General features: G+C 33.6%; 1 protein-coding gene across 1 annotated transcript in view; it reads right to left on the reverse strand.

Annotated features, from left to right (window-relative positions):
* Positions 1-13,738, reverse strand: part of LOC126698262 (protein DOWNY MILDEW RESISTANCE 6) — a 78,768-nt gene extending 65,030 nt beyond the window's left edge. The window contains exon 1 of the mRNA XM_050395371.1: positions 13,712-13,738. Coding sequence (XP_050251328.1) covers positions 13,712-13,723 — 12 coding nt within the window. The 5' untranslated portion in view covers positions 13,724-13,738. The remainder of the gene's footprint in view (positions 1-13,711) is intronic.
* Between the last annotated feature and the right edge of the window lie 11,049 nt (positions 13,739-24,787).

Here is a 24,787-nt window from a genome sequence, read left to right on the forward strand (position 1 = left end):
TAATTTTAAAAAAATTCTTCTTGGCATTCTAGTTTCTTGGACTTATAACAATAATGATAAAAAAAAAAGTGTATTGTTAATTAATATCTTATTCATCGTATAGAAAATAAATTTTCAAATATTAAAGTGATGTGTAAGTGTGTACTGTGTAGTCCAAATTTTATAGGAAAAAGAGGGGAAAAAAACTTATGAATATTTTATTTTATTAGGCCAAATTAAGTAACCTAATAATTTAGTGTTAGAAACAAGTCTAATAACTTGTTAGATTCAAATAAAAGTACAAATTTCAATAAAAAAAAATTCTAATTTTGAAGCATTTGTATATGTATCGTATGATTCACGATACGATACGATTCATATGATACATATACTATATCGTACAATTTATGAACGTTTACGATATGTCGATACGATACAAAACTTTTTACATACGATATAATACGTATTGTGTATCGTACGATACTGACAACTATGGTAGTGGGTACAGTCAAAGGTCAAAGTCAAACAACCTGCCAACAACCAAATGCACACCCACAGTTGCCAAACATAAACAATGTCGTTCGTTCCCCGTTTCCCCAACAACAACATTTCCACTAAATTCCACTATACCGAAAAATCCCAAAACATAATTCTCAACCCATAAAAAAATAACCCAAGAAAACCACCTCCAAATCCCTAAATCCTCTCCCAACATTCCCACATTTTTTATTTCCCCCAAGAAAACAAAAACACCAAAAAGAAAAAGTAGAAGTAATAGTAATGGAGAATTCAACTCAAGAATCCTGACACCAACAACAAAGCTCGATAACCCACGAGGCCCCACACCCACTCTACTCCCTAGTCTCTGTACAAGATTCAGAATTTAAAATCTTGGACTGTCATAGGTTTGGGCCCAAACTGTGTGGGCAATTTCAATAACTATTCCAGCCCCATTCTATGGTCTAGAACCATTGTGAACTGTATTGTTAATTTGTTATTTGTCGGCCTTCATTGTGTTTAAAAAGAAAAAGGCTGGGCTTAACAGAAAATTTAGGATCAAAGGCTAGAGTGCCAGTTAAGACAAAACATGGCCCAATGGTTATTAGATTAGAAGAGAGACATGATCAATACTAACACAAGAGGTCCAGAAGGCAATCCTCCAATCATCAATTTGAGACCTCGAGCTGTACTTCCTTTCTTTGACTCTTTTTTTTTTGGATAATCCAATCTTTCTTTGACTCGCTGGTCTTTTATGGCGGCATTTTCAATTCAGGTATGCTACAAAGTATATTATTTAATTTATTTTATTCCAACTGTTAAAAAAGAAAATTTGGTTATAAAAAAATTTATATATAAAAAAAAGAGTTAGACGAATCCAGGTGTATGGGTTATTAAAAAAAAAATAGTCTTGTTAACAAATGCCTTTAGAGTAATTGTTAATAAATAATTTTATGAAAATTTTAATATCACTTTTATAGAAAATATAAAAAGTTTTTTAAAAAATTAAACGTTTTTTCTTTCAAAAAATAAAAAGTTTCAAAAAATATATTTTAAACCAATGCTCTTAAGGGGTATTCGTTAACTTTTTCCATTAAAAAATTACAGGCGTATGGGTTAATTATGTAATAGTATGAATTTAATTAGTAGAACTCACCTGTTAATGAATTATTAATTACTCCTATTGAAGAGTTAGTTGCAGTTGTTTGAAATCTCATTTTTTTGGGTTGTGCAGTGAGCATGAGATTGAGGTTTGGTTCTTTTTGAGTTGAGTTGTGGTTTTTGGGTACGAATTTCTTATGGGTGGGTTTAGTGAAGCCCTTGTTTCCGTCTTGCCTATTGTTAGCATATTGATTCAACATTTTTTTGGTGTATTGGATTCTCTTGAATGGAACACAAAGAGGGATTTTTTTTTTTTTTAAATCCTAAATTTGTATTGAGAATGATTAAGCTTAGCTCACACAAAGTGGCGGTTTCTGAATATCTTTGGTCTCTGGTGGCTATGGGTTGGTTATGATGAGGGGGTTGTGGGTGATAGTGGTGGTGGTTTTGGGTTTGCTGGTGGTGGTGGTTGTGGATGAGGGGTGAGTTTATTTTGATCTTGGTTCAGAGAAGAGAGAGACGGAGAGAGAGAGATAATAAAAAATAATAAAGAAATATTATTTAAATGAAGTAGTATAAAAATAGAACCATTGATGTTGAGTGTATTGTAGATAAAATAATTTTTTGAGTTGCTAAAAGGTATATTTGTTAAGACATGAATGCTTTGAGGGAACTATCCAATTGACTTTGAGCTAGGCTAAGGAAAATGGCCAGGAGGAAGGCCATAACTAATGACATTGCACATATTTTTAGGGTCCATTTAGTTGGGAGGATGAAAAAGTGGGAATATAGAAAAGAGAGAGAATGGAAAAGTGAGAGGATAGAAAATTTTTTAGCTTCCCTCATTTGTGTTTGGTTGGGATGGTAGAAAAGTAGAGGGATGTAAATTTTTTTTGTTTGGTTGAAAATAAAGTTTGTATAAATTTACCATCATATTCCTATTAAATAAAACAAAAAATAACACATTATACTTTAAAAAAATTATGTATAAGTGGACACTTCATTAAAGTAAAATAGAAAAAAAAAAAAAAATTAACCCAAGAGTGTTTTCTAAATTTTTTTTTTTAAAAAAAAAGAAAAGAACAGAAGACTACAAAAAAAAAAAAAAAAAAAACCAACACAATAACAGAGAAAGAAAAAATCAAAGGAAAAAAAAAAAAAAAAAAAAAAAAAAAAAAAAAAAAAAAAAAAAAAGAGGAGAAGCCAACACGTCAACAAAGAAAGAAAAAATCAAAGAAAAAAAAAACCCAACATGTTGGGGGTGAAATCCCCCCTCTCTCTCTCTCTCTCTCTCTCTCTCTCTCTCTCTCTCTCTCTCTCTCTCTCTCTCTCTCTCTCTCTCATGCACTTCTTTGAGAGATGCAACTCTTAAAATTGAGGATTCAAATCCAATCAAACCCAAAGCACTCAGATCTCACTTGATTGAGCCTTGAATTTGGTTTGAGCAAGTTCTTTAGTCTCACACAATGAATAAAAACTTCAACCTTGAACCCTTGTTAGACCCTTACAAAAGACAAAGTAAATAACTTAGGACATTACAACTCTTCTTTTCACAAAATTTTCCGACACTGAATTTCCTAAAAATTTGATTTTCTTGACTTTATCCTTAAATAATTAAGTGATTACTCTAAATATAAAACCCTCAATATATGCAATCTCTTCACGAGACTCATATTCCATCCTAAGCAATCTCTTCACAAGTCATGATTCTCACAAGAGGTCACCTTAGTTGCAGAAGTGCTTACCAGGCTCCCATTTATGCAATTAGATAATGCTCTCTCACAAACCATTGTCCTAGTTCCAAGCTCTTTTGATAATCTTTATCAGCTTTAAAATTAAGTTGGCAAAAGATTCATACCCAAGGTCTATCATAGTGAATTTTGCCTTGTCCACATAACCTTTGATAAAGAGATTAATTTGAAACTACAAGACTAACCCACCACTTTTTTTTTTTTTTTTTTTTTTAACTTTTTTTTTGGAGAGACCTCTCATAATGATAATTTTTTATTATCGAATCAAGACACCAATCGGTTTTTTGGTGTAAGTGGAGATTGAACCCCAAATCTCTTATTCATTCATCAGAGACTTTACTAATTAAGCTAATTGGAACCCATGCTAACCCATTACTTTTAATAGAGATTATTTTTCCAAGGTGCATAGTTCTAAATCTTATCTTTAACATTTTAAGATTGAGGAACACTGAACTCAGAATCTTCCTCTTATGGCAATCCAACTCCATCTGCATCTCTTAAGGATTGACTAGTTCATACCTTCCCTAGGTTGTTACTGTCAAGGAAAGGAGTTCTGCAATAGACCTTCCTCAAAAGAGCCAGTGATATAAGAATAAGAGGATGCATCCACTTGTGTATCCTCTACCTTTTTCTTCTTAGATTTTGCAAAAACCTATGACAGTCCAAGATTCAGAAGTAAATATCTTGGACTGTCATAGGTTTGGGCCCAAACAGTGTGGGCAATTTCAATAACTATTCCAGCCCCATTCTGTGGTCTAAACATTGTGAACTCTATTGTTATTTGTTGGCATTCATTGTACTGTTTTTTTTCTCAAAAAAAGGGTTGGGCTTAATAGAAATATTAGGATCAGAGGCTAGAGTGCTAGTTGAACTTAAACATGGCCCAATGGAAGAGACATGATCAATACTAACCCCCAGAGGTCCAGAAAGCAATCCTCCAGTCATCAATTTGAGACCTCCAGCTGAACTTCCTTTCTTTGACATTTTTTTTTTTTTCTTTTTACTAAAATGCAAAACTCATCTTTCAAGTTGATTCAAAATTTATTTCAGTTCTCTAATTTTACTTTCATTTATTTCAATTATTTAAGTTTTAAATTTATTCAATTTAGGCATTTTCGTCAACTTTTGTTTAAATTTTTTGAAAAAAAAAAAATCTGAAAAATATTTTTCAATTATTAATTTAATTTTTTTAATTTAAAAAATTTGAAGAAAAATTGAAAAAATTGAAAAATTAACCACAACATGTAACAAAAGTTGATGAAAAAGCCTTAATTGAATAAATTTGAAAGTTAAAAAACTGAAATGAACAAAAGCAAAGTTAGAGAACTAAAGGGATGTTTGGTAACTGTTTTTTCCCCTTATTTTCTGTTTCCAAAAACAATTTTATATTTTTGAGACTAAAAAACTTGTTTGACAACTTGAAATGGACAAAAAACAAAAATTGTTCTTAAAACTCAATTTATGAAGGAAACTGAATACATGCAAAATGCTGTTTTTAGTTTCTAATTTTCAAAAGACAATAAAAACATGCATTTAATTTAATGAATCCGTCTTATTTAATGAGTTAGCATTAGAGTTCAAATCCTAGTAATAACATATTTTAGTTTTTTTTTTCTTCAAAAAACTATTTTTTTAATTTCAACTAACCAAATATGTTTTTGATTTAAAAAATACAAGAAAATTGTTTTTTCTTTATATTCCCAAAAATAAGTTTTTGAAAATAGAAATCACCAAACATAACCTAAGTGTCTGTTTGACATGATTAATTTTGCCAACTTATTTTACTATTCAGTTTATTTTTGCTACTATTCATGACCCCACTACACTTTTTGGTACTATTTATGGGTCCCATTGTACTATTTCAGCTAACTTTTACCTTTATCTATCGTACTTTCAGCAAAAAAATTTTAATTTCAGCAAAATAAGCGGATCTTAAACAGACCCTAAATGAATTTTGGTGAAATACAGAGGATGAGCTTTGCATTTTAGTTATTTTATTTATTTTTATTTAAATCAATCTTTCTTTGAATCGATGGTCTTTTATGGCGGTAGCTGTGCCTGATTGGATTGCTATTACAGTTTTCGAACAAAATGCAGCTCTTGAAAATTTGAGGTTTGGGTGGCCATTTTAATTTCATGTATGATTTTCATTGGAATTGGATTTGGGTTGAACTTCATTAAATAATTAAATGCCGACTCCAATTGTAAAACTCTCGATCTAGGAAGTAATGTAAAATTCTTGATCTTGGGAGTAAAATATTTATTTTGGGGCCTTATTTTCTACCTAAGCAATCTCGTCTTAGATCGTTGTTCTCACAATAGGGAGGTCACCTTAGCTATAGCCTATAGAAGCCTAATTAAATTCAGGATCCCATTGATGCAATTAGGCAAAGTACTCTCACAAACCATTGTATTGTCCTAGTTCCAACGACTTTTGATTAATCTTCTTCAACTGTGAAATTAAGTTGAAAAAAATTCCTAGCCATGATCTATCATAGTGAACTTACATTGTGGCTTCCAAATTCCGCATAACCTTTGATAATGAGATTCGAAACAAAAAGACTTACCCACCAGTTAAATAGTGTTAGGAGTTTTAATTAGGAGAATTGTTAAATGTAATGACCATTGCTATTTTAATTGGTTAAGTGCTTGGTTGTCTGCTAAGGTACCTAATTAGCTAAAATAGCAAAGGTAAGTATGTAGGAACTACTATAAGACTATAGGGATGCTTGTACCCGAATCAGGTGTAAGGGTTAGTGGAGTTAGTTGTGACAGCTAGGACAGCTGGGGTGTGAGTTAGTTACACAGCTGTAAGCACAGCTATGTGCAGTTATTTACCAAAGGGAATTGGGGTATAAGGATGAGAGGCATGTAACCATGAGGGGTATCAATTCAGTAAAGCTCAGTATTCTTTTTTTTGTTATTCTATTCTTCTTCCCATTCTTGCATTCATCCCAGGAGGCTTAGCTAACCTCGAATTTAGCTACTATCATCTCATCAATTCAACCCTTAACAATTGGTATCAGAGCCAAGATTCTGTGACTAATGGCTGAGACACGATCAACAGCTGCCATGGTAGCCACTAATGAAGCTATTTCTTCTCTTCGAGCTACTTCTGATCATCATGGCAAAAGCATCCAGGAAATTCAAAAGATTCAGGAGATTCATACTAGAACAATGAATGAGATGAACCAACATCTTATTTCAATTCTTCAGAAGTTGAACACGGATGACAATAGATCACAGGAACCTTCATCTACAATTCCTAATTCTTCAACAATGACCTTTGGCAAACCTGTTAGGCTTGATTTTCCTCGCTTCTTAGGTGATGATCCTGCTAGCTGGGTATACAAAGCTAATCAGTATTTTGCCTATTACCAAACTCCAGCTATGGAGAAACTTTTGGTGGCTTCCTTTCACATGGACCAAGAAGCTCTGGTGTGGTTCCAGGACGCAGAGGATGCTGGAATTTTCTGTAATTGGGAGGGTATGGTACAGGCCTTATATGTCAGATTTGGATCAACACCATATGATGATCCAATGGAGGCCCTTACCAGGTTGAAACAGACCTCAACAGTAGCTGTTTACAAAGCTGAATTTGAGGCCTTATCAAATCGAATCAAAGGCTTATCATCAACACACAAGATGAGTTGCTTCTTAAGTGGTTTGAGAGATGAAATCCGTTTGCCTGTGAGAATGCTGAATCCACCATCATTGAATGCAGCCTTTGGTTTGGCTAAGATTCAAGAGGAGTATTGGAGCAGTTGCAAAAGGAGTTCTATAATCCAGCAAGAAACGGGTAAGCCATCTATCTTGGGTCTTCCTAGAGTCAACACATTTTTAGAAGCCAAGTCTAGAATTCCAATTAAAAGAATCTCTCCTGCTCAAATAGAAGATAGGAAAAAGAAAGGATTATGTTATAATTGTGATGATAAATGGAGTCCTGGTCATAAATGTAAAAGTGCTAAGATATTTCTGCTTGAGGGAATTGATTTGGGAATTGATCCATAGTCTGGTGTCAAGATCACTGAGTTGGAAGAAGACCTGGGAGTTCAATGGCTGAAAAAGAAGACACTAATGCCAATTCTGAGGAGGTTGAGAAAACCTTATATGCTTTAATTGGTAACCCCACGTCTGGTACTATGAGGATTAGGGGTAAAATCAATGGAGTAAGTTTGGTAGTGTTGCTTGACACAGGCAGCACCCATAACTTCATTGATGCAGCCTTAGCCCCTGGTCTGAAATTAGCAGTTGACCAATCACAGACACTGGAGGTCAAGGTAGCCAATGGTGCCTTGATCAGGACTAAGGGATTTTGTGATCAAGTACCAGTTTGCTTGCAGGGAAGGGAGTTTTCTATTCAATTCCATGTGTTACCACTTGGAGGATGTGATGTGGTGCTAGGAACACAGTGGCTAACTACATTGGGCGATATTCAATGGAATTTCCAATTCTTAACTATGGAATTCTGTCATCAAGGGCACAACATCAAGCTGCAAGGATTGAAGCAAACTGATTCACATCTCATTGATGGTGACCAATTTCTTAAAACCCCAATCAAAAAGGGTCTGTTGGTTCATATTTCAAACCCTTCATCACTGGAGAAACAGGCTGCATTACCTGTGGCAGTAACTGATCTACTGCAAGATTTTTCTCATGTTTTTGATACTCCAGTAGGCCTGCCTCCTCTCAGGGGTCATGAACATCATATTACCCTTAAAGATGGAGTTCAACCAGTCTGCCAGAGGCCATACAGGTACCCTTTTTATCAAAAGAATGAGATAGAAAAAATAGTTAAGGAATTGTTGTCTGCTGGATCTATAAGGAATAGTTGCAGTCCCTTTTCATCTCCTGTTTTGTTGGTGAGGAAGGCAGATGGCTCTTGGCGTATGTGCATTGATTATAGGCAGCTTAACTTGAATACCATTAAGGATAAATTTCCAATACCTGTTATTGATGAATTGCTTGATGAGCTGAATGGTGCTTGCATATTTTCTAAACTTGACTTAAGGTCAGGATATCATCAGATTAGGATGAGTGAGGAAGACATTCCTAAAACAGCCTTTAGGACTCATGAGGGGCATTATGAATTTCTGGTTATGCCCTTTGGACTCACTAATGCTCCTTCAACATTCCAGTCCCTAATGAATCAAGTGTTTAGACCCTACCTTAGAAGGTTTGTTCTTGTGTTTTTTGATGACATTCTGGTGTATAGCAAGTCCCTGGTTGAACATGTTTCTCATCTCAAAACTGTATTGGAGGTGTTAACTAAGGAGAAGTTATTTGCAAAGAAATCCAAGTGTGTCTTTGCTTGTGAAGAGGTGGAGTACTTGGGCCACTTGATTTCTGGTGAGGGAGTAAGGACAGATCCTAAGAAAACAATGGCAATGCAACAATGGCCTACTGCAAAGGATGTTAAGGCCTTGAGGGGATTCCTAGGTCTCACAGGGTATTACAGGAAATTTGTGAAAGGGTATGAGCAGATTGCAGCACCACTGACAGCCCTTTTGAGAAAAGATTCTTTTGCTTGGACTGAAGAAGCTGAGATGGCATTCTAGAATCTCAAGTCTGCTACGTCCAATCCACCTGTTTTAGCTCTTCCAAACTTTGATAAACTATTTGTGGTGGAGTGTGATGCTTCAGGTGTTGGGTTGGGAGCTGTGTTAATGCAGGAAAGGAGAGCTATAGCATTTCACAGCCAGGCTCTTAAAGGCAGGAGTTTAGCTTTATCAACTTATGAAAAGGAACTGCTAGCCTTGGTCACTGCTGTGCAAAGGTGGAGGCCATACCTGGTTGGAAACTCTTTTCTGGTAAGGACAGACCAGCAGAGCCTCAAGTATATTTTGGAACAGAAAATTGGTACACCAGCCCAACAAAAGTGGATCACCAAGCTGCTAGGGTATGCCTTTATTGTGGAATATAAGAAGGGTAAAGAAAATGTAGTAGCTGATGCTTTGTCCAGACAGGTCCCTAGTGATGAAGTCTCATCTCAAAATGGGGTTTTGTGTATGATTTCTTTCCCTACTCCTGACTGGTTAGCTCAACTTAAATCCAGTTATGCTACTGATTCCCATGTTATGAGTATTTTGGAAGCTTTTCAAACAGGGAAGGAGGGTCCTAAGGGATTTAGTATGCACAATGGGCTGCTGTTGTACAAAGGCAGGATGTATGTGGGGTCACGTGAAGCCTTAAAAATAGCTATTCTGCAGCAGGTACATGATGGACCATGGGGGGGACATTCTGGGGTCCTTAAAACTTTGCACAGGGTTCAAAGGGACTTCTATTGGCCCAGATTGAAGTCAGATATGAGGAAATATGTTAGGGAGTGTGACACTTGTCAAAGACTCAAGCATGAAACATGTCATCTAGCAGGTCTACTAAAGCCCTTGCCTATCCCAGAGAGACCTTGGGTGGCTGTGAGCATGGATTTTGTTGAAGGCTTGCCAAAATCTCAGATGAAGGAAGTGGTGATGGTAGTGGTGGACAGGTTCACAAAGTTTGTTCACTTCATAGCCTTGTCACATCCCTACACTGCTTCTAAAGTGGCAAACTTGTATCTGCAACATGTGTTTAAATTGCATGGGATGCCTACTTCAATTGTGAATGACAGGGACCCTGTTTTCACTTCTCACTTTTGGCAAGAACTGATGAAACTTTAGGGCATTCAATTGGAAATGTCCTCAGCATATCATCCCCAGACAGATGGCCAAACAGAGGTTGTGAACAAGAGTCTTGAACACTATCTGAGAGCTTTTGCAGCTGACAGACCAGCCACTTGGGTGGAGTGGTTGCCACTTGCTGAGTATTGGTTTAATACCAACTTCCACACCTCACTCAAGCTCACTCCTTTTGAAGCAGTGTATGGCTATCCTCCTCCACGATTGATGGACTACATTGCTGGTACAACAAAGATTGAAGGAGTGGATGCTCATTTGAGGACTAGACAGCAATTGACCTCTTTACTAAGGCAGAATTTGGTAGCAGCACTAGACAGAATGAAGCTATATTCTGACAGGCATAGGACTGAGAGAAGCTTCTCTGTGGGGGATTGGGTGTTCCTAAGACTCCAACCTTACAAACAGAAGTCCCTTAAGCACCATCAGTTGAAGAAATTAGCTCCTAAGTTCTATGGACCATTCCAGATTTTGCAGAAGGTTGGAGAGGTGTCATATAAATTGGATTTACCTCCAAATTCTAAAATTCATCCCACCTTCCATGTATCTTGCTTGAAAGCTAAGTTGGGTCAACATGTGGTCTCAATTCCCACTCTACCACCTACTGATATGGAAGGGGCAGTCATCACAGAGCCTGTAGCTGTGCTTCAGGAAAGGTCACACCAGCTTCGAAATAGGACCATCACTCAAGTCCTAGTTCAGTGGCAAGGAGAAGGTGTTGATGATGCTACTTGGGAGAATTTATATGTGATGCAGCAGAGGTTCCCTCACCTTGTGGGCAAGGTCTTTTAAAGAGGGAGGTATTTGTTAGGAGTTTTAATTAGGAGAATTGTTAAATGTAATGGCCATTGCTATTTTAATTGGTTAAGTGCTTGGCTGTCTGCTAAGGTACCTAATTAGCTAAAATAGCAAAGGTAAGTATGTAGGAACTACTATAAGACTATAGGGATGCTTGTACCCGAATCAGGTGTAAGGGTTAGTGGAGTTAGTTGTGACAGCTAGGACAGCTGGGGTGTGAGTTAGTTACACAGCTGTAAGCACAGCTATGTGCAGTTATTTACCAAAGGGAATTGGGGTATAAGGATGAGAGGCATGTAACCATGAGGGGTATCAATTCAGTAAAGCTCAGTATTCTTTTTTTTGTTATTCTATTCTTCTTCCCATTCTTGCATTCATCCCAGGAGGCTTAGCTAACCTCGAATTTAGCTACTATCACCTCATCAATTCAACCCTTATCAAATAGAGTGTAAGTCCAAGGTGCAAAGTTCTTATCTTTAACATAGATTCTTCATGTTATGGCAATCCAACTCCATGTACATCTCTTTAGGATTGACTAGTTCATCCCTCACCTATGTCGTCATTGAACCAAAAAGGACTTTTGGCAATAGAGCTTCCTCTCAAAAGAGTTTCCAATGTTTACTGTATGTGGTGGCCTTGTGTGTGTGTGTGTGTGTTTTTTTTGTTTACTAATTTTGAAGCACATGCAAGGCATGTGTAAACTGTAAATCACTATTAAAAAATATTAATAACAAACAATATTATTATTCTCTCACATCATCCTATAATTCAAAATTAATATTCTCTATATCATTTAAGTGCATTACTAATAATTTATTTACAACAATAGCTTTTCTGTTGGTGTGCATGAATGATCAATGTTACAAACATAACCAAAAATCTACAATTCCTTCGACATATGATAGAGAGCAAATACAAGAACTCTAAGCTTAATTGAATCTGAAGATGCTATAATTGCTGCTAGAGTGATAGCAATCTTTTCTATGCTCATGATTTGCTTCTCTCTGGTGTATGAACAATCCTTCATGAAATGCAAATCTTTGTTAGAAAATTGTAACAAATAAATAAAAATTTAAGAGAGAGAGCGAGAGAGAGAGAGAGAGAGAGAGAGATTATGGGTGGATTTGGTGGCCGGTAGTGAAAAAAAAAAATTATTTGGTTTATGGATTATAGAGAAAAATAAATTTTTTAATTGATTGAACATATTATTTTAAGGTGTTGAATGTGAAAGTAGAAGATCTGATGCAACGTATATTGTAAAATGGTATTTTAAAATAGATAAAATAAAGTTTGATATATGAAAATGATATTTGGAATAGATAGGATGATGCTAGTGCTCTTAAAACATAAACAATGGATTCCCCGTCATTCTTGCAAATTTGACAGCTAGCCTAACATCACCTATAAATCCTCTTTTCTCCAGATTAGTCTACGTGTGCACTTCTGGAGTACCCCACCCCGTCTATGATCAACACAAGCCACGTGTTTCAATTTAGCTTCCGTTAAGCAACACGGCTTTTACTCGATGATATTTTCCTATGAGGCCTATGTGCCGACGGTTCGCGTGGATATTTAATCAATAATCATAGAAATGCAAATAATCATTTTACTTTTATCACAATTCACTGGATAGATGGTAAGTTGTAATTGGTATATGTGTGGATCATTAGAAAGCCTTTATTTTTTGGAAAGCTTTTTCAAATTTTCATAAATAATTTTTAAAAATGAATGGTTAATATATATCTTCCAGACCTTTATAAATTTAATGAAAATTATATTAGGGATAATTACACTCCCCTCCTTTGATGTTTGAGATAATAACATTCCACCTCAAACTTATAGAGAAAAAACAAACACTTCCTTTGAGTTTTGAAGAAGTTAACATTCTCTCTCCATTTTGTTTATATTAGTAATAAAATATTAAATTTTTATAAAAATCTTTTTACAAAAGTTTAACCATGGTTAGTAAAAAAATTACTAATCAATTTAGAATAAAAATAAAAAATTTATCAAGCACCAAAACACTTTTAATGGCAAATCTCTCCATAACCTAATGAAAAAAGAAAAACAAAAGAAGCAAAATTCACACTTAATAATTTAAAATACACTTTAGTTAAAAATTTTAAACAATAAATTTTAATTATGAAATATCATAATTTTGGAAATCTACCCTTAAACAAAGAGCATGTTAGTACATAACATTTTTAATATTAATTGAACGAAATTTGGTCAATTGAATGTCAAGAGAAGAAAGTGTTTTTTTCTTTCAAATTTGGAGCGAAATGTCATTTTTTTTAACCTCAAAAAAATGAGAGTGTAATTATCTCATCATACTATATATAAAATATCAATTGATTCGTTAGACCGTTTTCGGTTATTCCAGTTACTCTGATTCAACGTACAATTGACTAACCATTTTAGAAAAAAGTACTTACTTGAAATCAGGGAAATTGGAAGGCCACTCAGGCACATATTTGTCCGTAGGATAACAATGAAGTCTCTCAGTGTCTTTGATGGGTCATCTGAGTACAACTTCAACTTCTTTTCCACAGGTAGGCTAAAGAACTTGATCTGTGGCCACTTCTAACATTTTTTCTACTGCCTCCAAAGACACCCCATGATTGGTCACCTAGTTATATGTCAAAGAAAAAAATGACAAATTTAACTATATATATGTGTGTGTGTAATTTATGAGAGAGTAAAAGTGAGTGAGTGGAATATGTAGAATGTGTACCTGAAAAAAACCATAGGATTTGCAATTAGTTTGACAACTTGGGTTCTATCCTCTAAACCCAAGTCAATGACAGGAACATCATCACAAGCAGAGAACTCAGATAGCCTGGGTCGGTCTGATTCTGGCCTGACATAATTTTCCGGCAAGTTTGTGTAACGAACTCCGGTGGATAGTACCTTGGTGTCCATGAATGGAAAAAAGACAAAAAGCAATGGAAAAACTAATTGAGAGGAGGAGAGAAGAAAAAGTACTTACTTGAAATCAGTGGGATTGGAAGGCCACTCAAGCACATATTTGTCCAAAGGACAACAATGAAGTCCAAGATAGTATCTCTAATTGTGAACCTTGTTCGCATTAAAACTTGTAGAAAGTCTCATTGTCTTTGATGGATCTGAGTATACAACTTCAACTTCTCTGCCACAGGTAGGCTAAAGAACTCAGTAGGCACTTCTAACATTTTTTCTACTGCCTCGAAAGACACCCCATATAGAACTCACTCACTTCTACTCTCTCATCCACACATATAGTTAATTTGTCATTTTTTTTTCTTTGGCATATAACTAGGTGACCAATCATGGGGTGTCTTCGGAGGCAGTAGAAAAAAATGTTAGAAGTGGCCATAGATCGAGTTCTTTAGCCTACCTGTGGAAGAGAAGTTGAAGTTGAACTCAGATGATCCATCAAAGACAATGAGACTTTCTGCAAGTTTTTTTTTTGAAGTAGACCTTCTACAAGTTTAATGTGAATAAGGTAAAGGTTTTCTGTCATTTATCCTCAAAAAAAAGAGGTAAAGGTTCACAATTGGAGATTCTATCTTTTAGACTCCATAGTTACGCTTATACGTACCCGAGTGGCCATCCAATCCCACTGCTTTCAAGTTAGTAATATCAATTTTTCCATTTCTTTTTTCTTTTTTCCATTGCTTTTGTCTAACTCTAGTGGTACAAATTTTTTCATAATATTATCATAACTTTGTTACGTGTGACTCATTAATAGTATAAATAAAGTAATGGAATAATCACACTAAATCCACCTTTGGTTTGACTCGAAATCACTTTGCCTACCCGTGATTTAAAAATTATCACTTTACCCATATAAGGTATGTTCCATTTGTTTTCCGTAACCCATCTTTATTAAAATCAAGAATAAATACGTATTTTTGCTCAAATTTTCTCTCTCCTCCCAAAACAAAAAATAACACAAAAATGCAAGAGAGATATAAAATTTGTGCAAAGATATCTATTTACCCTGATTTTAACAGAGGTGGGTTACGAAAAACAAACGGAACATACCTCAGGTGAGTAAAGTGACACTTTTTAAATCATGAGTAAGCAAAGTAATTTTCGGCTAAACCACAAGTACATTTAGTGTAATTACCCCTAAAATAATAGATCCATATGGTTTCATAATTTCATCAATCATAAGTCACCACGTTGCAAATTTGTGATAAAATTATAAAAAAGTTGATGACACTGACTTTTTAAAACTTGAACATATCACTGAGCCACTGTTTTATAGAAAAGTTATGAAAAAGTTGGTGACACTGACTTTTTAAAACTTTTTTTTTTGAGAACTGACTTTTTAAAACTTGAACATATCACTGAGCCACTGTTTTATAGAAAAAAGCTACAGGTTAGGTTTTAGTGGGTCCCTTCCACCTCTTGTGCCCCCATTATTTAACTTTAAAAATACATTATGTGGAAGAGAGAGAACAGCTCTAGACTTGGTCCGTTAAAAGTTAGTAAAATAAAATGGGCACATTTATGGCAATAAATAATGACAATTAATAATAAATTATTATAAAATAATTTTAAAATATAAATTTTTGTAAAAGGAAATTGTATAACATCATATATTTGTATGATTTGTTTTTGTAGATAACTTAAGTTTTTTTTTTTTAATTAAATTTTGTTTGATTTAAGTTTCTTAATGACTTTTGAGTGGAGTTATGGTGTGTCTTTATGTTAGAATCAATTTCCCTCTCCTTTGTGTGTGTGTTTGTTTCTCAAAAAAAAAAAAAAAAAATCTTAATGACTTTCTTGAAAATATTTCTAAAGTCGTCATTGGTTAAAGGCATGATTGATACAACTTAGAAACTGATTTACTTTATATACTAATATATGTAAAACTAGTATTATGCCTATGCGATACACGGTTTAAGTAAGAATCATATGCAACTTAAACAAAAGATAACAACAGCTAAGTTTTTGTATTTATCTAAAAATTTGATAGAGATGTATAGAAAAAAATCAATAAGAACTGTTATAATTTTGTGCCTATCCATGAGGTATTTTAAAAAATAAAATTAAAGGTTGGAATTAGTAGTTGTATACTTGTACTATTGTTTTTTTTTTTTTTTTAAAGAAAAGTTAACGTTGATATGAACAATTAGTGTGAAACCAAAATTCTAATCCCCTAGAATGCTAGAACTCATAAATCATAAATGAAGTAGATATCCTATTGCTAATTAAATAAAACACTAAGAAATTATAGATAAATTAATAATAAAAGAATTAGATGAAGAATTTGGATTATATTCAAATTGAAATTTTTATCAACTTATAAATTATAGGAGAAGAAGATAAGAAGATAAGTGAAACCTCAATTCAATAATTAAGAACAATCTAAATTATTAAATATTTAAAAATTTGATGTTGAGAGAGACTCACATGAGAATTTAATTTTTGTCATTGAAAGCATGGAAGAAGGCACTGAAACTTGAGTGAGTTTCATCCTATCAAGTTTAAGTCCTGTGCGTTGCACGCTACATGTGTGTGTATATGCATGAAAAATGACCTGAATTTAATATTTATTGTAGAAAATTGATGGTGTAGTCTTACTTCTGTCTAGCTAATTCTTGTTATAATTCCTTCGTGTAGCATGTGTATATGCATGAAAAATTATCTGAATTTAACATTTATTATAGAAAAGAGACAGTGTAGTCTTCCCCTTGTTTAGCTCATTTTTGTTATAATCCAGTTGTTTTGCAGGGAGGGAGAAAACCCTTCTTTTATAATTTTTTTTAAAAAAAGTCAGCAATAATATATAATAGCTAAGATATCAATCTTTGGAAGTGATATCTCATACATATAAGTATTTCAATTGTGGGTTTTGATAGAGTATATATATATATATAATTGAATGGAAGATGATAGAGGTACCTAAATATATATATATATATATAAAATGATTTTCAATAATACATTGAACTTTAAGACTCGATTAATCACATATATTTAAATGGAAAACTCTTAAATTTAATAGATAAAAACTATCCAAAAAAAAATTGAAATCATGTTGAAGTGAAACCTCAATTCAATAATTAAGAACAATCTAAATTATTAAACATTTAAAAATTTGAAGTAGAGAGAGACTCACATGAGAATTTAATTTTTGTCATTGAAGGCATGGAAGAAGGCACTGAAACTTGAGTGAGTTTCACCCTATCAAGTTTAAGTTTAAACTTAAAGTTTAAGTCTTATGCGTTGCACACTATATGTGTGTGTATATGCATGAAAACTGACTTGAATTTAATATTTATTGTAGAAAAAAGGTGATGTAGTCTTACCCATGTCTAGCTAATTCTTGTTATAATTCCTTCGTGTAGCATGTGTATATGCATGAAAAATGATCTAAATTTAACATTTATTATAGAAAAGAGACGGTGTAGTCTTACCCTTGTCTAACTAATTCTTGTTATATTTCATTTGTTTTGCAAGAGGGAGAAAACCTTTCTTTTATAAATTAAAAAAAAAAAAAAAAAAAAAAAAAAAGCCAGCGTTAATATATAATAGTTAAGAAATTAATCTTTGGAAGTGGTATCTCATACATATGAATATTTCAATTGTGGGTTTTGATAGTTGGAAGTTAGCGCATAGTAGTTAATAATTAGAAAATTACTTTGAAATTTTTTTAAACCAATCCCTTAAAAAAATTTAGTAGAGTTTAAATCACATTAATAAATTATCTCTCTATTCATTTTTTTTTTTAAATCATGTTAATAAAAAGTTACTAATAAAACTATTATTAGTAAACATTTCTTAGGCTTATCTATTTAGCTTTGTTGCCAAATTTATATAAATTCTTTTATTTTATTTTATTTCTTTTTTTCGAAGAATATAACATAACCAAAAACCTATAAACAACAATTTACATTCAATATAAAAATATTGTAAGGACACAAATTGAGTCCTAAGCCCAAAAGGTAAAAGGATCTAGGCCCAAAGAGCCCAATACAATAAATTTGTATAGAGTGAGTCGAAAAACTATGCTCTAATGAGTTGAGTAACAATTATAATAGATTCAGATGACAATAAAGTAAAGATCTGGTTTTATCTAAAGAAAATCGTCCTCGGCACAATTCAATGAGATCAGTTCTTGTATATATCTCTTGAATTTGATTACAAGCACAATTTTTGTTGTTACAATATTTTCCTCTTAATTCTCTGATCCCCTACCCTTAGGGTCTTCTTTCTGTTTTATATTATCCTCCTTCTTTCATCTTTACCCTCCACATGTAGATTAGATTGCTAGTGTTAATCCTTGTCCCATCAGTTAGGCATGTTCGTTGATCTACCGGCAACGACTGAAACCGGTCTGACCGCATTGATTCGCCCCTCTTAGGGCTTCGCCAAAGATTTCCAACACGGTAGTCAGCGAAAAGAACATTTGAAGATCTCGAGTTTTTTTTTTTTTTAGATGAAATTTGAAGAGACAAGATCGATAGATGTCCAAAAAAATAATATTCAATAAAAAACTCAGAGATCTTCAAATGAAGAAGAAGAAGAAGATCTCGAGTTGTTAATTGAATATTATTTTTTGGACATCTATCGATCTTGTCTCTTCAAATTTCATCTAAAAAAAAAAACTCGAGATCTTCAAATGTTCTTTTCTTTGACTAGTTGGTCTTACACGATGGGCCGACGATATCTTTAATTGCAATATATGAAATTATGAATATCTTCCACAAAGCCCATTATTTCCAACTATAGACTAATACGTGTGAAAGTTACAATTTTTGAAAGGAAAATATTAAAATTATAATTTTTTTTACAAACTACTGACGTGGCGAATGATTATTGTTAAGTACAAAAGTAATATTAATAGTTGGTTCAAACGATAACTAGTAAAAATTTGCTACATCAATAGTTTGTGATAGTAACATTAGTCTTTTTGAAAACCCATTATAGGGTTTATCTCTCTCAACCATGTAAGCTATATGTAAAAGTGATACATATTTATTTTTAGGATGACAAGTCACAGTTCACTAGCATTGAAAAATGCTATCCTATACTATTATACCATCCCAAAAAGTCAATTTATTACTTATACCATCCCATTTTACAATACCTCCCACATCCTAAAACTCTATTCTTATTAAAATATTATTCTTTAATCTTTTTTTATTATTTCTTTTTAACCAAATTTTTTTTTTTTTCAGTTCTACTTTCCTACTTTTCTAGGCTTTCCAACCGTTTCTTTTTTTTTTTCCTCAGCCTCCCTCAACCTCTAGCACCAGCTCCTCTCACAAAACCACACAGACCCATCACCGATCAACCCACCACCGATCAACCCACAACCCAACCACTACCCAAACCCCGGACCCAACCACCACCCACAACCCCTTTAAGCACCGGTAATAGCCAGAAAAAAAAAAAAAAAAAAAAAAAAAAAAAAAAACCAGCATCACAACAGAACCATCACGCACAAACACAACCATCAAACCTTAAACAGAGCAACAAACACACATAATCCAAATATCCGCCGGCGATTCGATTAACTGATTCCGGCGACATGTACAAATGAGTTTCTCTAAAATCCCACCGGAACAAAAATCCCAATTAAAAAAAAAAAAAAAAAAACCAGCATCACAACAGAACCCGATCTCCAATCTCCGATCTCCACTCCGATCTCCAATCTCCGATCTCCGCGGCCCACGCCGTGACCAATTAGCCATACCCACAACCCACTTCAGCCCACTCCGATCTCCGACTCCGCGACCCATGCCGTGACCCGCGCCGTGACCCGCTTCAGCCACTCCGATCTCCGATCTCCGTGACCCATGCCATGACCCACTCCGATCTCCGTGACCCACAACTCACCTCAGCCATACCCACCACTTCCTTTAAGCACCGGTCACAGCCAAAAAATGTTTGGGTTTGAAACCCACCACTTCCTTTAAGCACCGGTCACAGCCCAACATCACAAAGCAGATGAGAAAGAGATGATGATGTTTGGGTTTGAAAGAGGAAAGAGCAGAGAGATTGAAGAGAGCGGAGAGAGCAGATGATGTTTGGGTTTGGAAGAGGAAAGAGCAGAGAGAATGTGAAGAGAGCGGAGAGAGCAAATGAGAAAGAGAGACTGAAGAGAGAGAAATGGCGTGGATTAAAATATATATATTTTTTATACCATTGTGCTACAGTACAATTCTAAAGATAGAATTGTACTGTGGCACTATTGTAAAATTTTTTACAATAGTTGTGTTTAGCATCCTTTGATGCAGCATATTTTAAGCCATAAAATGCTAAAAAAGGCTTAGATATAGCATTAGCATTTTTCAATGCTTATAGCTAAAGTTGTGGCATAAAAATTATGATAAAAGAGGAGAGTTCTTTTAGTACCACAAACAAAATCACAACTTTTGTCACAACTCTTTTGTGTGACAAACTGTAATTGTCTATTTGTCACTTTTTCATAAATCCACCACTTTTTATGGTAGTAGATGTTTTGCTAGAAGAATTATAGTAAGTAAACTAGTAAAAGATTTCTCGAAGACTAGTAGTAGTGAAGACTAGAAGGCAGTCCCAACTCCCATGTGGTGGGTAATGGGCATAGTTGTCAAAACATGAATCGTATCGTGAATCAATTTTTTATTTTTCCGTATCGTGTATTATATCATATCGTGTATTGTAAGATACACAAACGCTTAATAAAATTTATAAAAAATTATAGATATACATATACAAATGGTATATTCATTCTAAATTTTAAATATATTCAATTAATAACTAATTTATTCATCATTTATGTAATAATATTTAACAATCTTACTAAATAAATCAAACTAGCATGTGTTTATAACATACATATTCAAATTACTTAAATTCAAAAGTGATAATATATTACAAATGACCCAAAAATAATAATTTATTTTCATCATATTGCCTCATAAACCCCTATTGGGCTTTGTGGAGTCTAGTTTTGTTTGATCCGGTTTAACGACCCGACCTGACCTGAATAATGTTGCGTGGTTTTTTAATGGGAGATTTACTGAGGCTTAGTCCATGGAGTGGAGGCTTTGATTAGAGTTTTTATTGTGGGTTTGGTTGACGTGTTTTTATTGTGAAGAATAATTGTAGCCGCATCTCGTATTTTCTTCTTCCTTGATAATAATGAAATCCCTGCAACTCCGTGGACGTAGGCAAATTGCCGAATCACGTAAATATTGTCTTGTGCGTGTGATTATTTTTTCTTTGGCGTGTATTTTCTCTCATTTTTTGTTTCTCACAAGTTGGGATTTAGGTGAAATTCCCTACAACTCCATCTAAGTCAATGCTATCATTATGTTTATCATTTTGCAAACTTATTTCTTTATTAAAATTTTCTTAAATTGTCATTAACATTTACTATCTCTTCTTGTTCTTTTTATTTTAAGAATTTAAAAAAAATTCTTCTTGGCATTCTAGTTTCTTGGACTTATAACAATAATGATAAAAAAAAAAAAATTGTATTGTTAATTAATATCTTATTCATCATATAGAAAATAAATTTTCAAATATTAAAGTGAAGTGTAAGTGTGTACTGTGTAGTCCAAATTTTATAGGAAAAAGAGGGGAAAAAACTTATGAATATGTTATTTTATTAGGCCAAATTAAGTAACCTAATAATTTAGTGTTAAAAACAAGTCTAATAACTTGTTAGATTCAAATAAAAGTACAAATTTTAATAAAAAAAATTCTAATTTTGAAGCATTTGTATATGTATCGTATGATTCACGATACAATACGATTCATATGATACACATACTATATCGTACAATTCATGAACGTTTACGATACGTCGATACGATACGAAACTTTTTACATACGATATAATACGTATTGTGTATCGTACGATACTGACAACTATGGTAGTGGGTACAGTCGAAGGTCAAAGTCAAACAACTAGCCAACAACCAAATGCACACCCACAGTCACCAAACAAAAACGATGCCGTTCGTTCCCCTTTTCCCCAACAACAACAACATTTCCACTAAATTCCACTATCCTGAAAAATCCCAAAACATAATTCTCAACCAATTAAAAAATAACCCAAGAAAACCACCTCCAAATCCCTAAATCCTCTCCCAACATTCCCACATTTTTTATTTCCCCCAAGAAAACAAAAACACCAAAAAGAAAAAGTAGAAGTAATAGTAATGGAGAATTCAACTCAAGAATCCTGACACCAACAACAAAGCTCGATAACCCACGAGGCCCCACACCCACTCTACTCCCTAGTCTCTGTACAAGATTCAGAATTTAAAATCTTGGACTGTCATAGGTTTGGGCCCAAACTGTGTGGGCAATTTCAATATCTATTCCAGCCCCATTCTATGGTCTAGAACCATTGTGAACTGTATTGTTAATTTGTTATTTGTCGGCCTTCATTGTGTTTAAAAAGAAAAAGGCTGGGCTTAACAGAAAATTTAGGATCAAAGGCTAGAGTGCCAGTTAAGACAAAACATGGCCCAATGGTTATTAGATTAGAAGAGAGACATGATCAATACTAACACAAGAGGTCCAGAAGGCAATCCTCCAATCATCAATTTGAGACCTCGAGCTGTACTTCCTTTCTTTGACTTTTTTTTTTGGATAATCCAATCTTTCTTTGACTCGCTGGTCTTTTATGGCGGCATTTTCAATTCAGGTATGCTACAAAGTATATTATTTAATTTATTTTATTCCAACTGTTAAAAAAGAGAATTTGGTTATAAAAAATTAAAAAAAAAAAAGAGTTAAACGAATCCAGGTGTATGGGTTATTAAAAAAAATTGGTCTTGTTAACAAATGCCTTTAGAGTAATTGTTAATAAATAATTTTATGAAAATTTTAATATTACTTTTATAGAAAATATAAAAAGTCTTTAAAAAAATTAAAAGATTTTTCTTTCAAAAAATAAAAAGTTTCAAAAAATATATTTTAAACCAATGCTCTTAAGGGGTATTCGTTAACTTTTTCCATTAAAAAATTACAGGCGTATGGGTTAATTATGTAATAGCATGAATTTAATTAGTAGAACTCACCTGTTAATGAATTATTAATTACTCCTATTGAAGAGTTAGTTGCAGTTGTTTGAAATCTCATTTTTCTGGGTTGTGCAGTGAGCATGAGATTGAGGTTTGGTTCTTTTTGAGTTGAGTTGTGGTTTTTGGGTACAAATTTCTTATGGGTGGGTTTAGTGAAGCCCTTGTTTCCGTGTTGTCTATTGTTAGCATATTGATTCGACATTTTTTTGGTGTATTGGATTCTTTTGAATGAAACAAAGAGGGATTTTTTTTTTTTTTTTTTTTTAATCCTGAATTTGTATTGAGAATGATTAAGCTTAGCTCACACAAAGTGGCGGTTTCTAAATATCTTTGGTCTCTGGTGGCTATGGGTGGGTTATGATGTGGGGGTTGTGGGTGATAGTGGTGGTGGTTTTGGGTTTGCTGGTGGTGGTGGTTGGCAGTGGCTGTGGATGAGGGGGGAGTTTATTTTGATCTTGGTTCAAAGAAGAGAGAGACGGAGAGAGAGAGAGATAATAAAAAATAATAAAGAAATATTATTTAAATGAAGTGGTAAAAAAATAGAACCATTGATGTTGGGTGTATTGTAGATAAAATAAATTTTTGAGTTGCTAAAAAGTATATTTCTTAAGACATGAATGCTTTGAGGGAACTATCAAATTGACTTTGAGCTAGGCTAAGGAAAATGGCCAGGAGGAAGGCCATAACTAATGACATTGCACATATTTTTAGGGTCCATTTGGTTGGGAGGATGGAAAAGTGAGAAGATAGAAAATAGAGAGAAAATGGAAAAGTGAGAGGATAGAAAATTTTTTAGCTTCCCTCACTTGTGTTTGGTTGGGAGGATAGAAAAGTAGAGAGATGTAAATTTTTTTTGTTTGGTTGAAAATAAAGTTTGTATAAATTTACCATCATATTCCTATTAAATAAAACAAAAAATAACAGATTATACTTGAAAAAAATTATGTATAAGTGGACACTTCATTAAAGTAAAATAGAAAAAAAGAAAAAAAAAAAAGAAATTAACCCAAAAGTGTTTTCTAATTTTTTTTTTTTAAGGAAAAGAACAGAAGACTACAAAAAAAAAAAAAAAAAAAACCAACACAATAACAGAGAAAGAAAAAATCAAAGGAAAAAAAAGAAAAAAAGAAAAGAGAAGAAGCCAACACGTCAACAAAGAAAGAAAAAATCAAAGAAAAAAAAAAAGCCAACATGTTGGGGGTGAAATCCCCCTCTCAGTTTTCTCCCCATTTTGGGGAGAAAACTTTTTAGTGGGCTCAATGAGAAAATATCTAGATATCACAATTTATTTTCTTTCCTCTCCACCCAACTAAACACATTTCAAAAAAAAAAATTTCTTCCCATTTTCTCTTCAAAGTTTTCTATTTACTATATTTCACCTCTAAACAAACACATTCTTAAGAAGAGTGTGGCACGTCTGTTTGTAAAAGTTTTGTAATATTCTTAGCACATTCCTTTTAGGAAAAAGTGTAACTCTTACAAATTAAAAGGTTTCCAAGACTAGAGGGGTAGAATTTATACTAGATAACATGAATATACATACAATTTAAACTTTGGCTATAAGTTGTGGGTTTAATAAAAACATTACGGTTATAGGTATGTTTGGTAAAAGTGAATTTTTCTAATATTACAAATAAAATCACAATTTTTACTACAAATTTTTTTTTATGTGACAGACTGTAACTAATTTTTTTTCTCACATCTTTAGAATCTACTAATTTATCAGTGAGAAAGTTGCGGTAAAGATTGTGTTGATGAATATATCATACATGGTGGTAGATTATTTGTCGGAAGATCTATAATAAGTAAACTAGTAAAGAGATTTTTAGTAGTGAAGACCAGAAGTCAATCAATCCCAACTCTCATGTGGTGGTGGGAACAGTCAAAGACCAAAGTCAAACAACCCGCCAGCCAACCAACCAACTACCAACCCCCCGCACGCCCACAGTTACCAAACATAAACGAC

This window comes from Quercus robur, chromosome 9 (assembly GCF_932294415.1).
Source record: "Quercus robur chromosome 9, dhQueRobu3.1, whole genome shotgun sequence".
NCBI lineage: Eukaryota > Viridiplantae > Streptophyta > Magnoliopsida > Fagales > Fagaceae > Quercus > Quercus robur.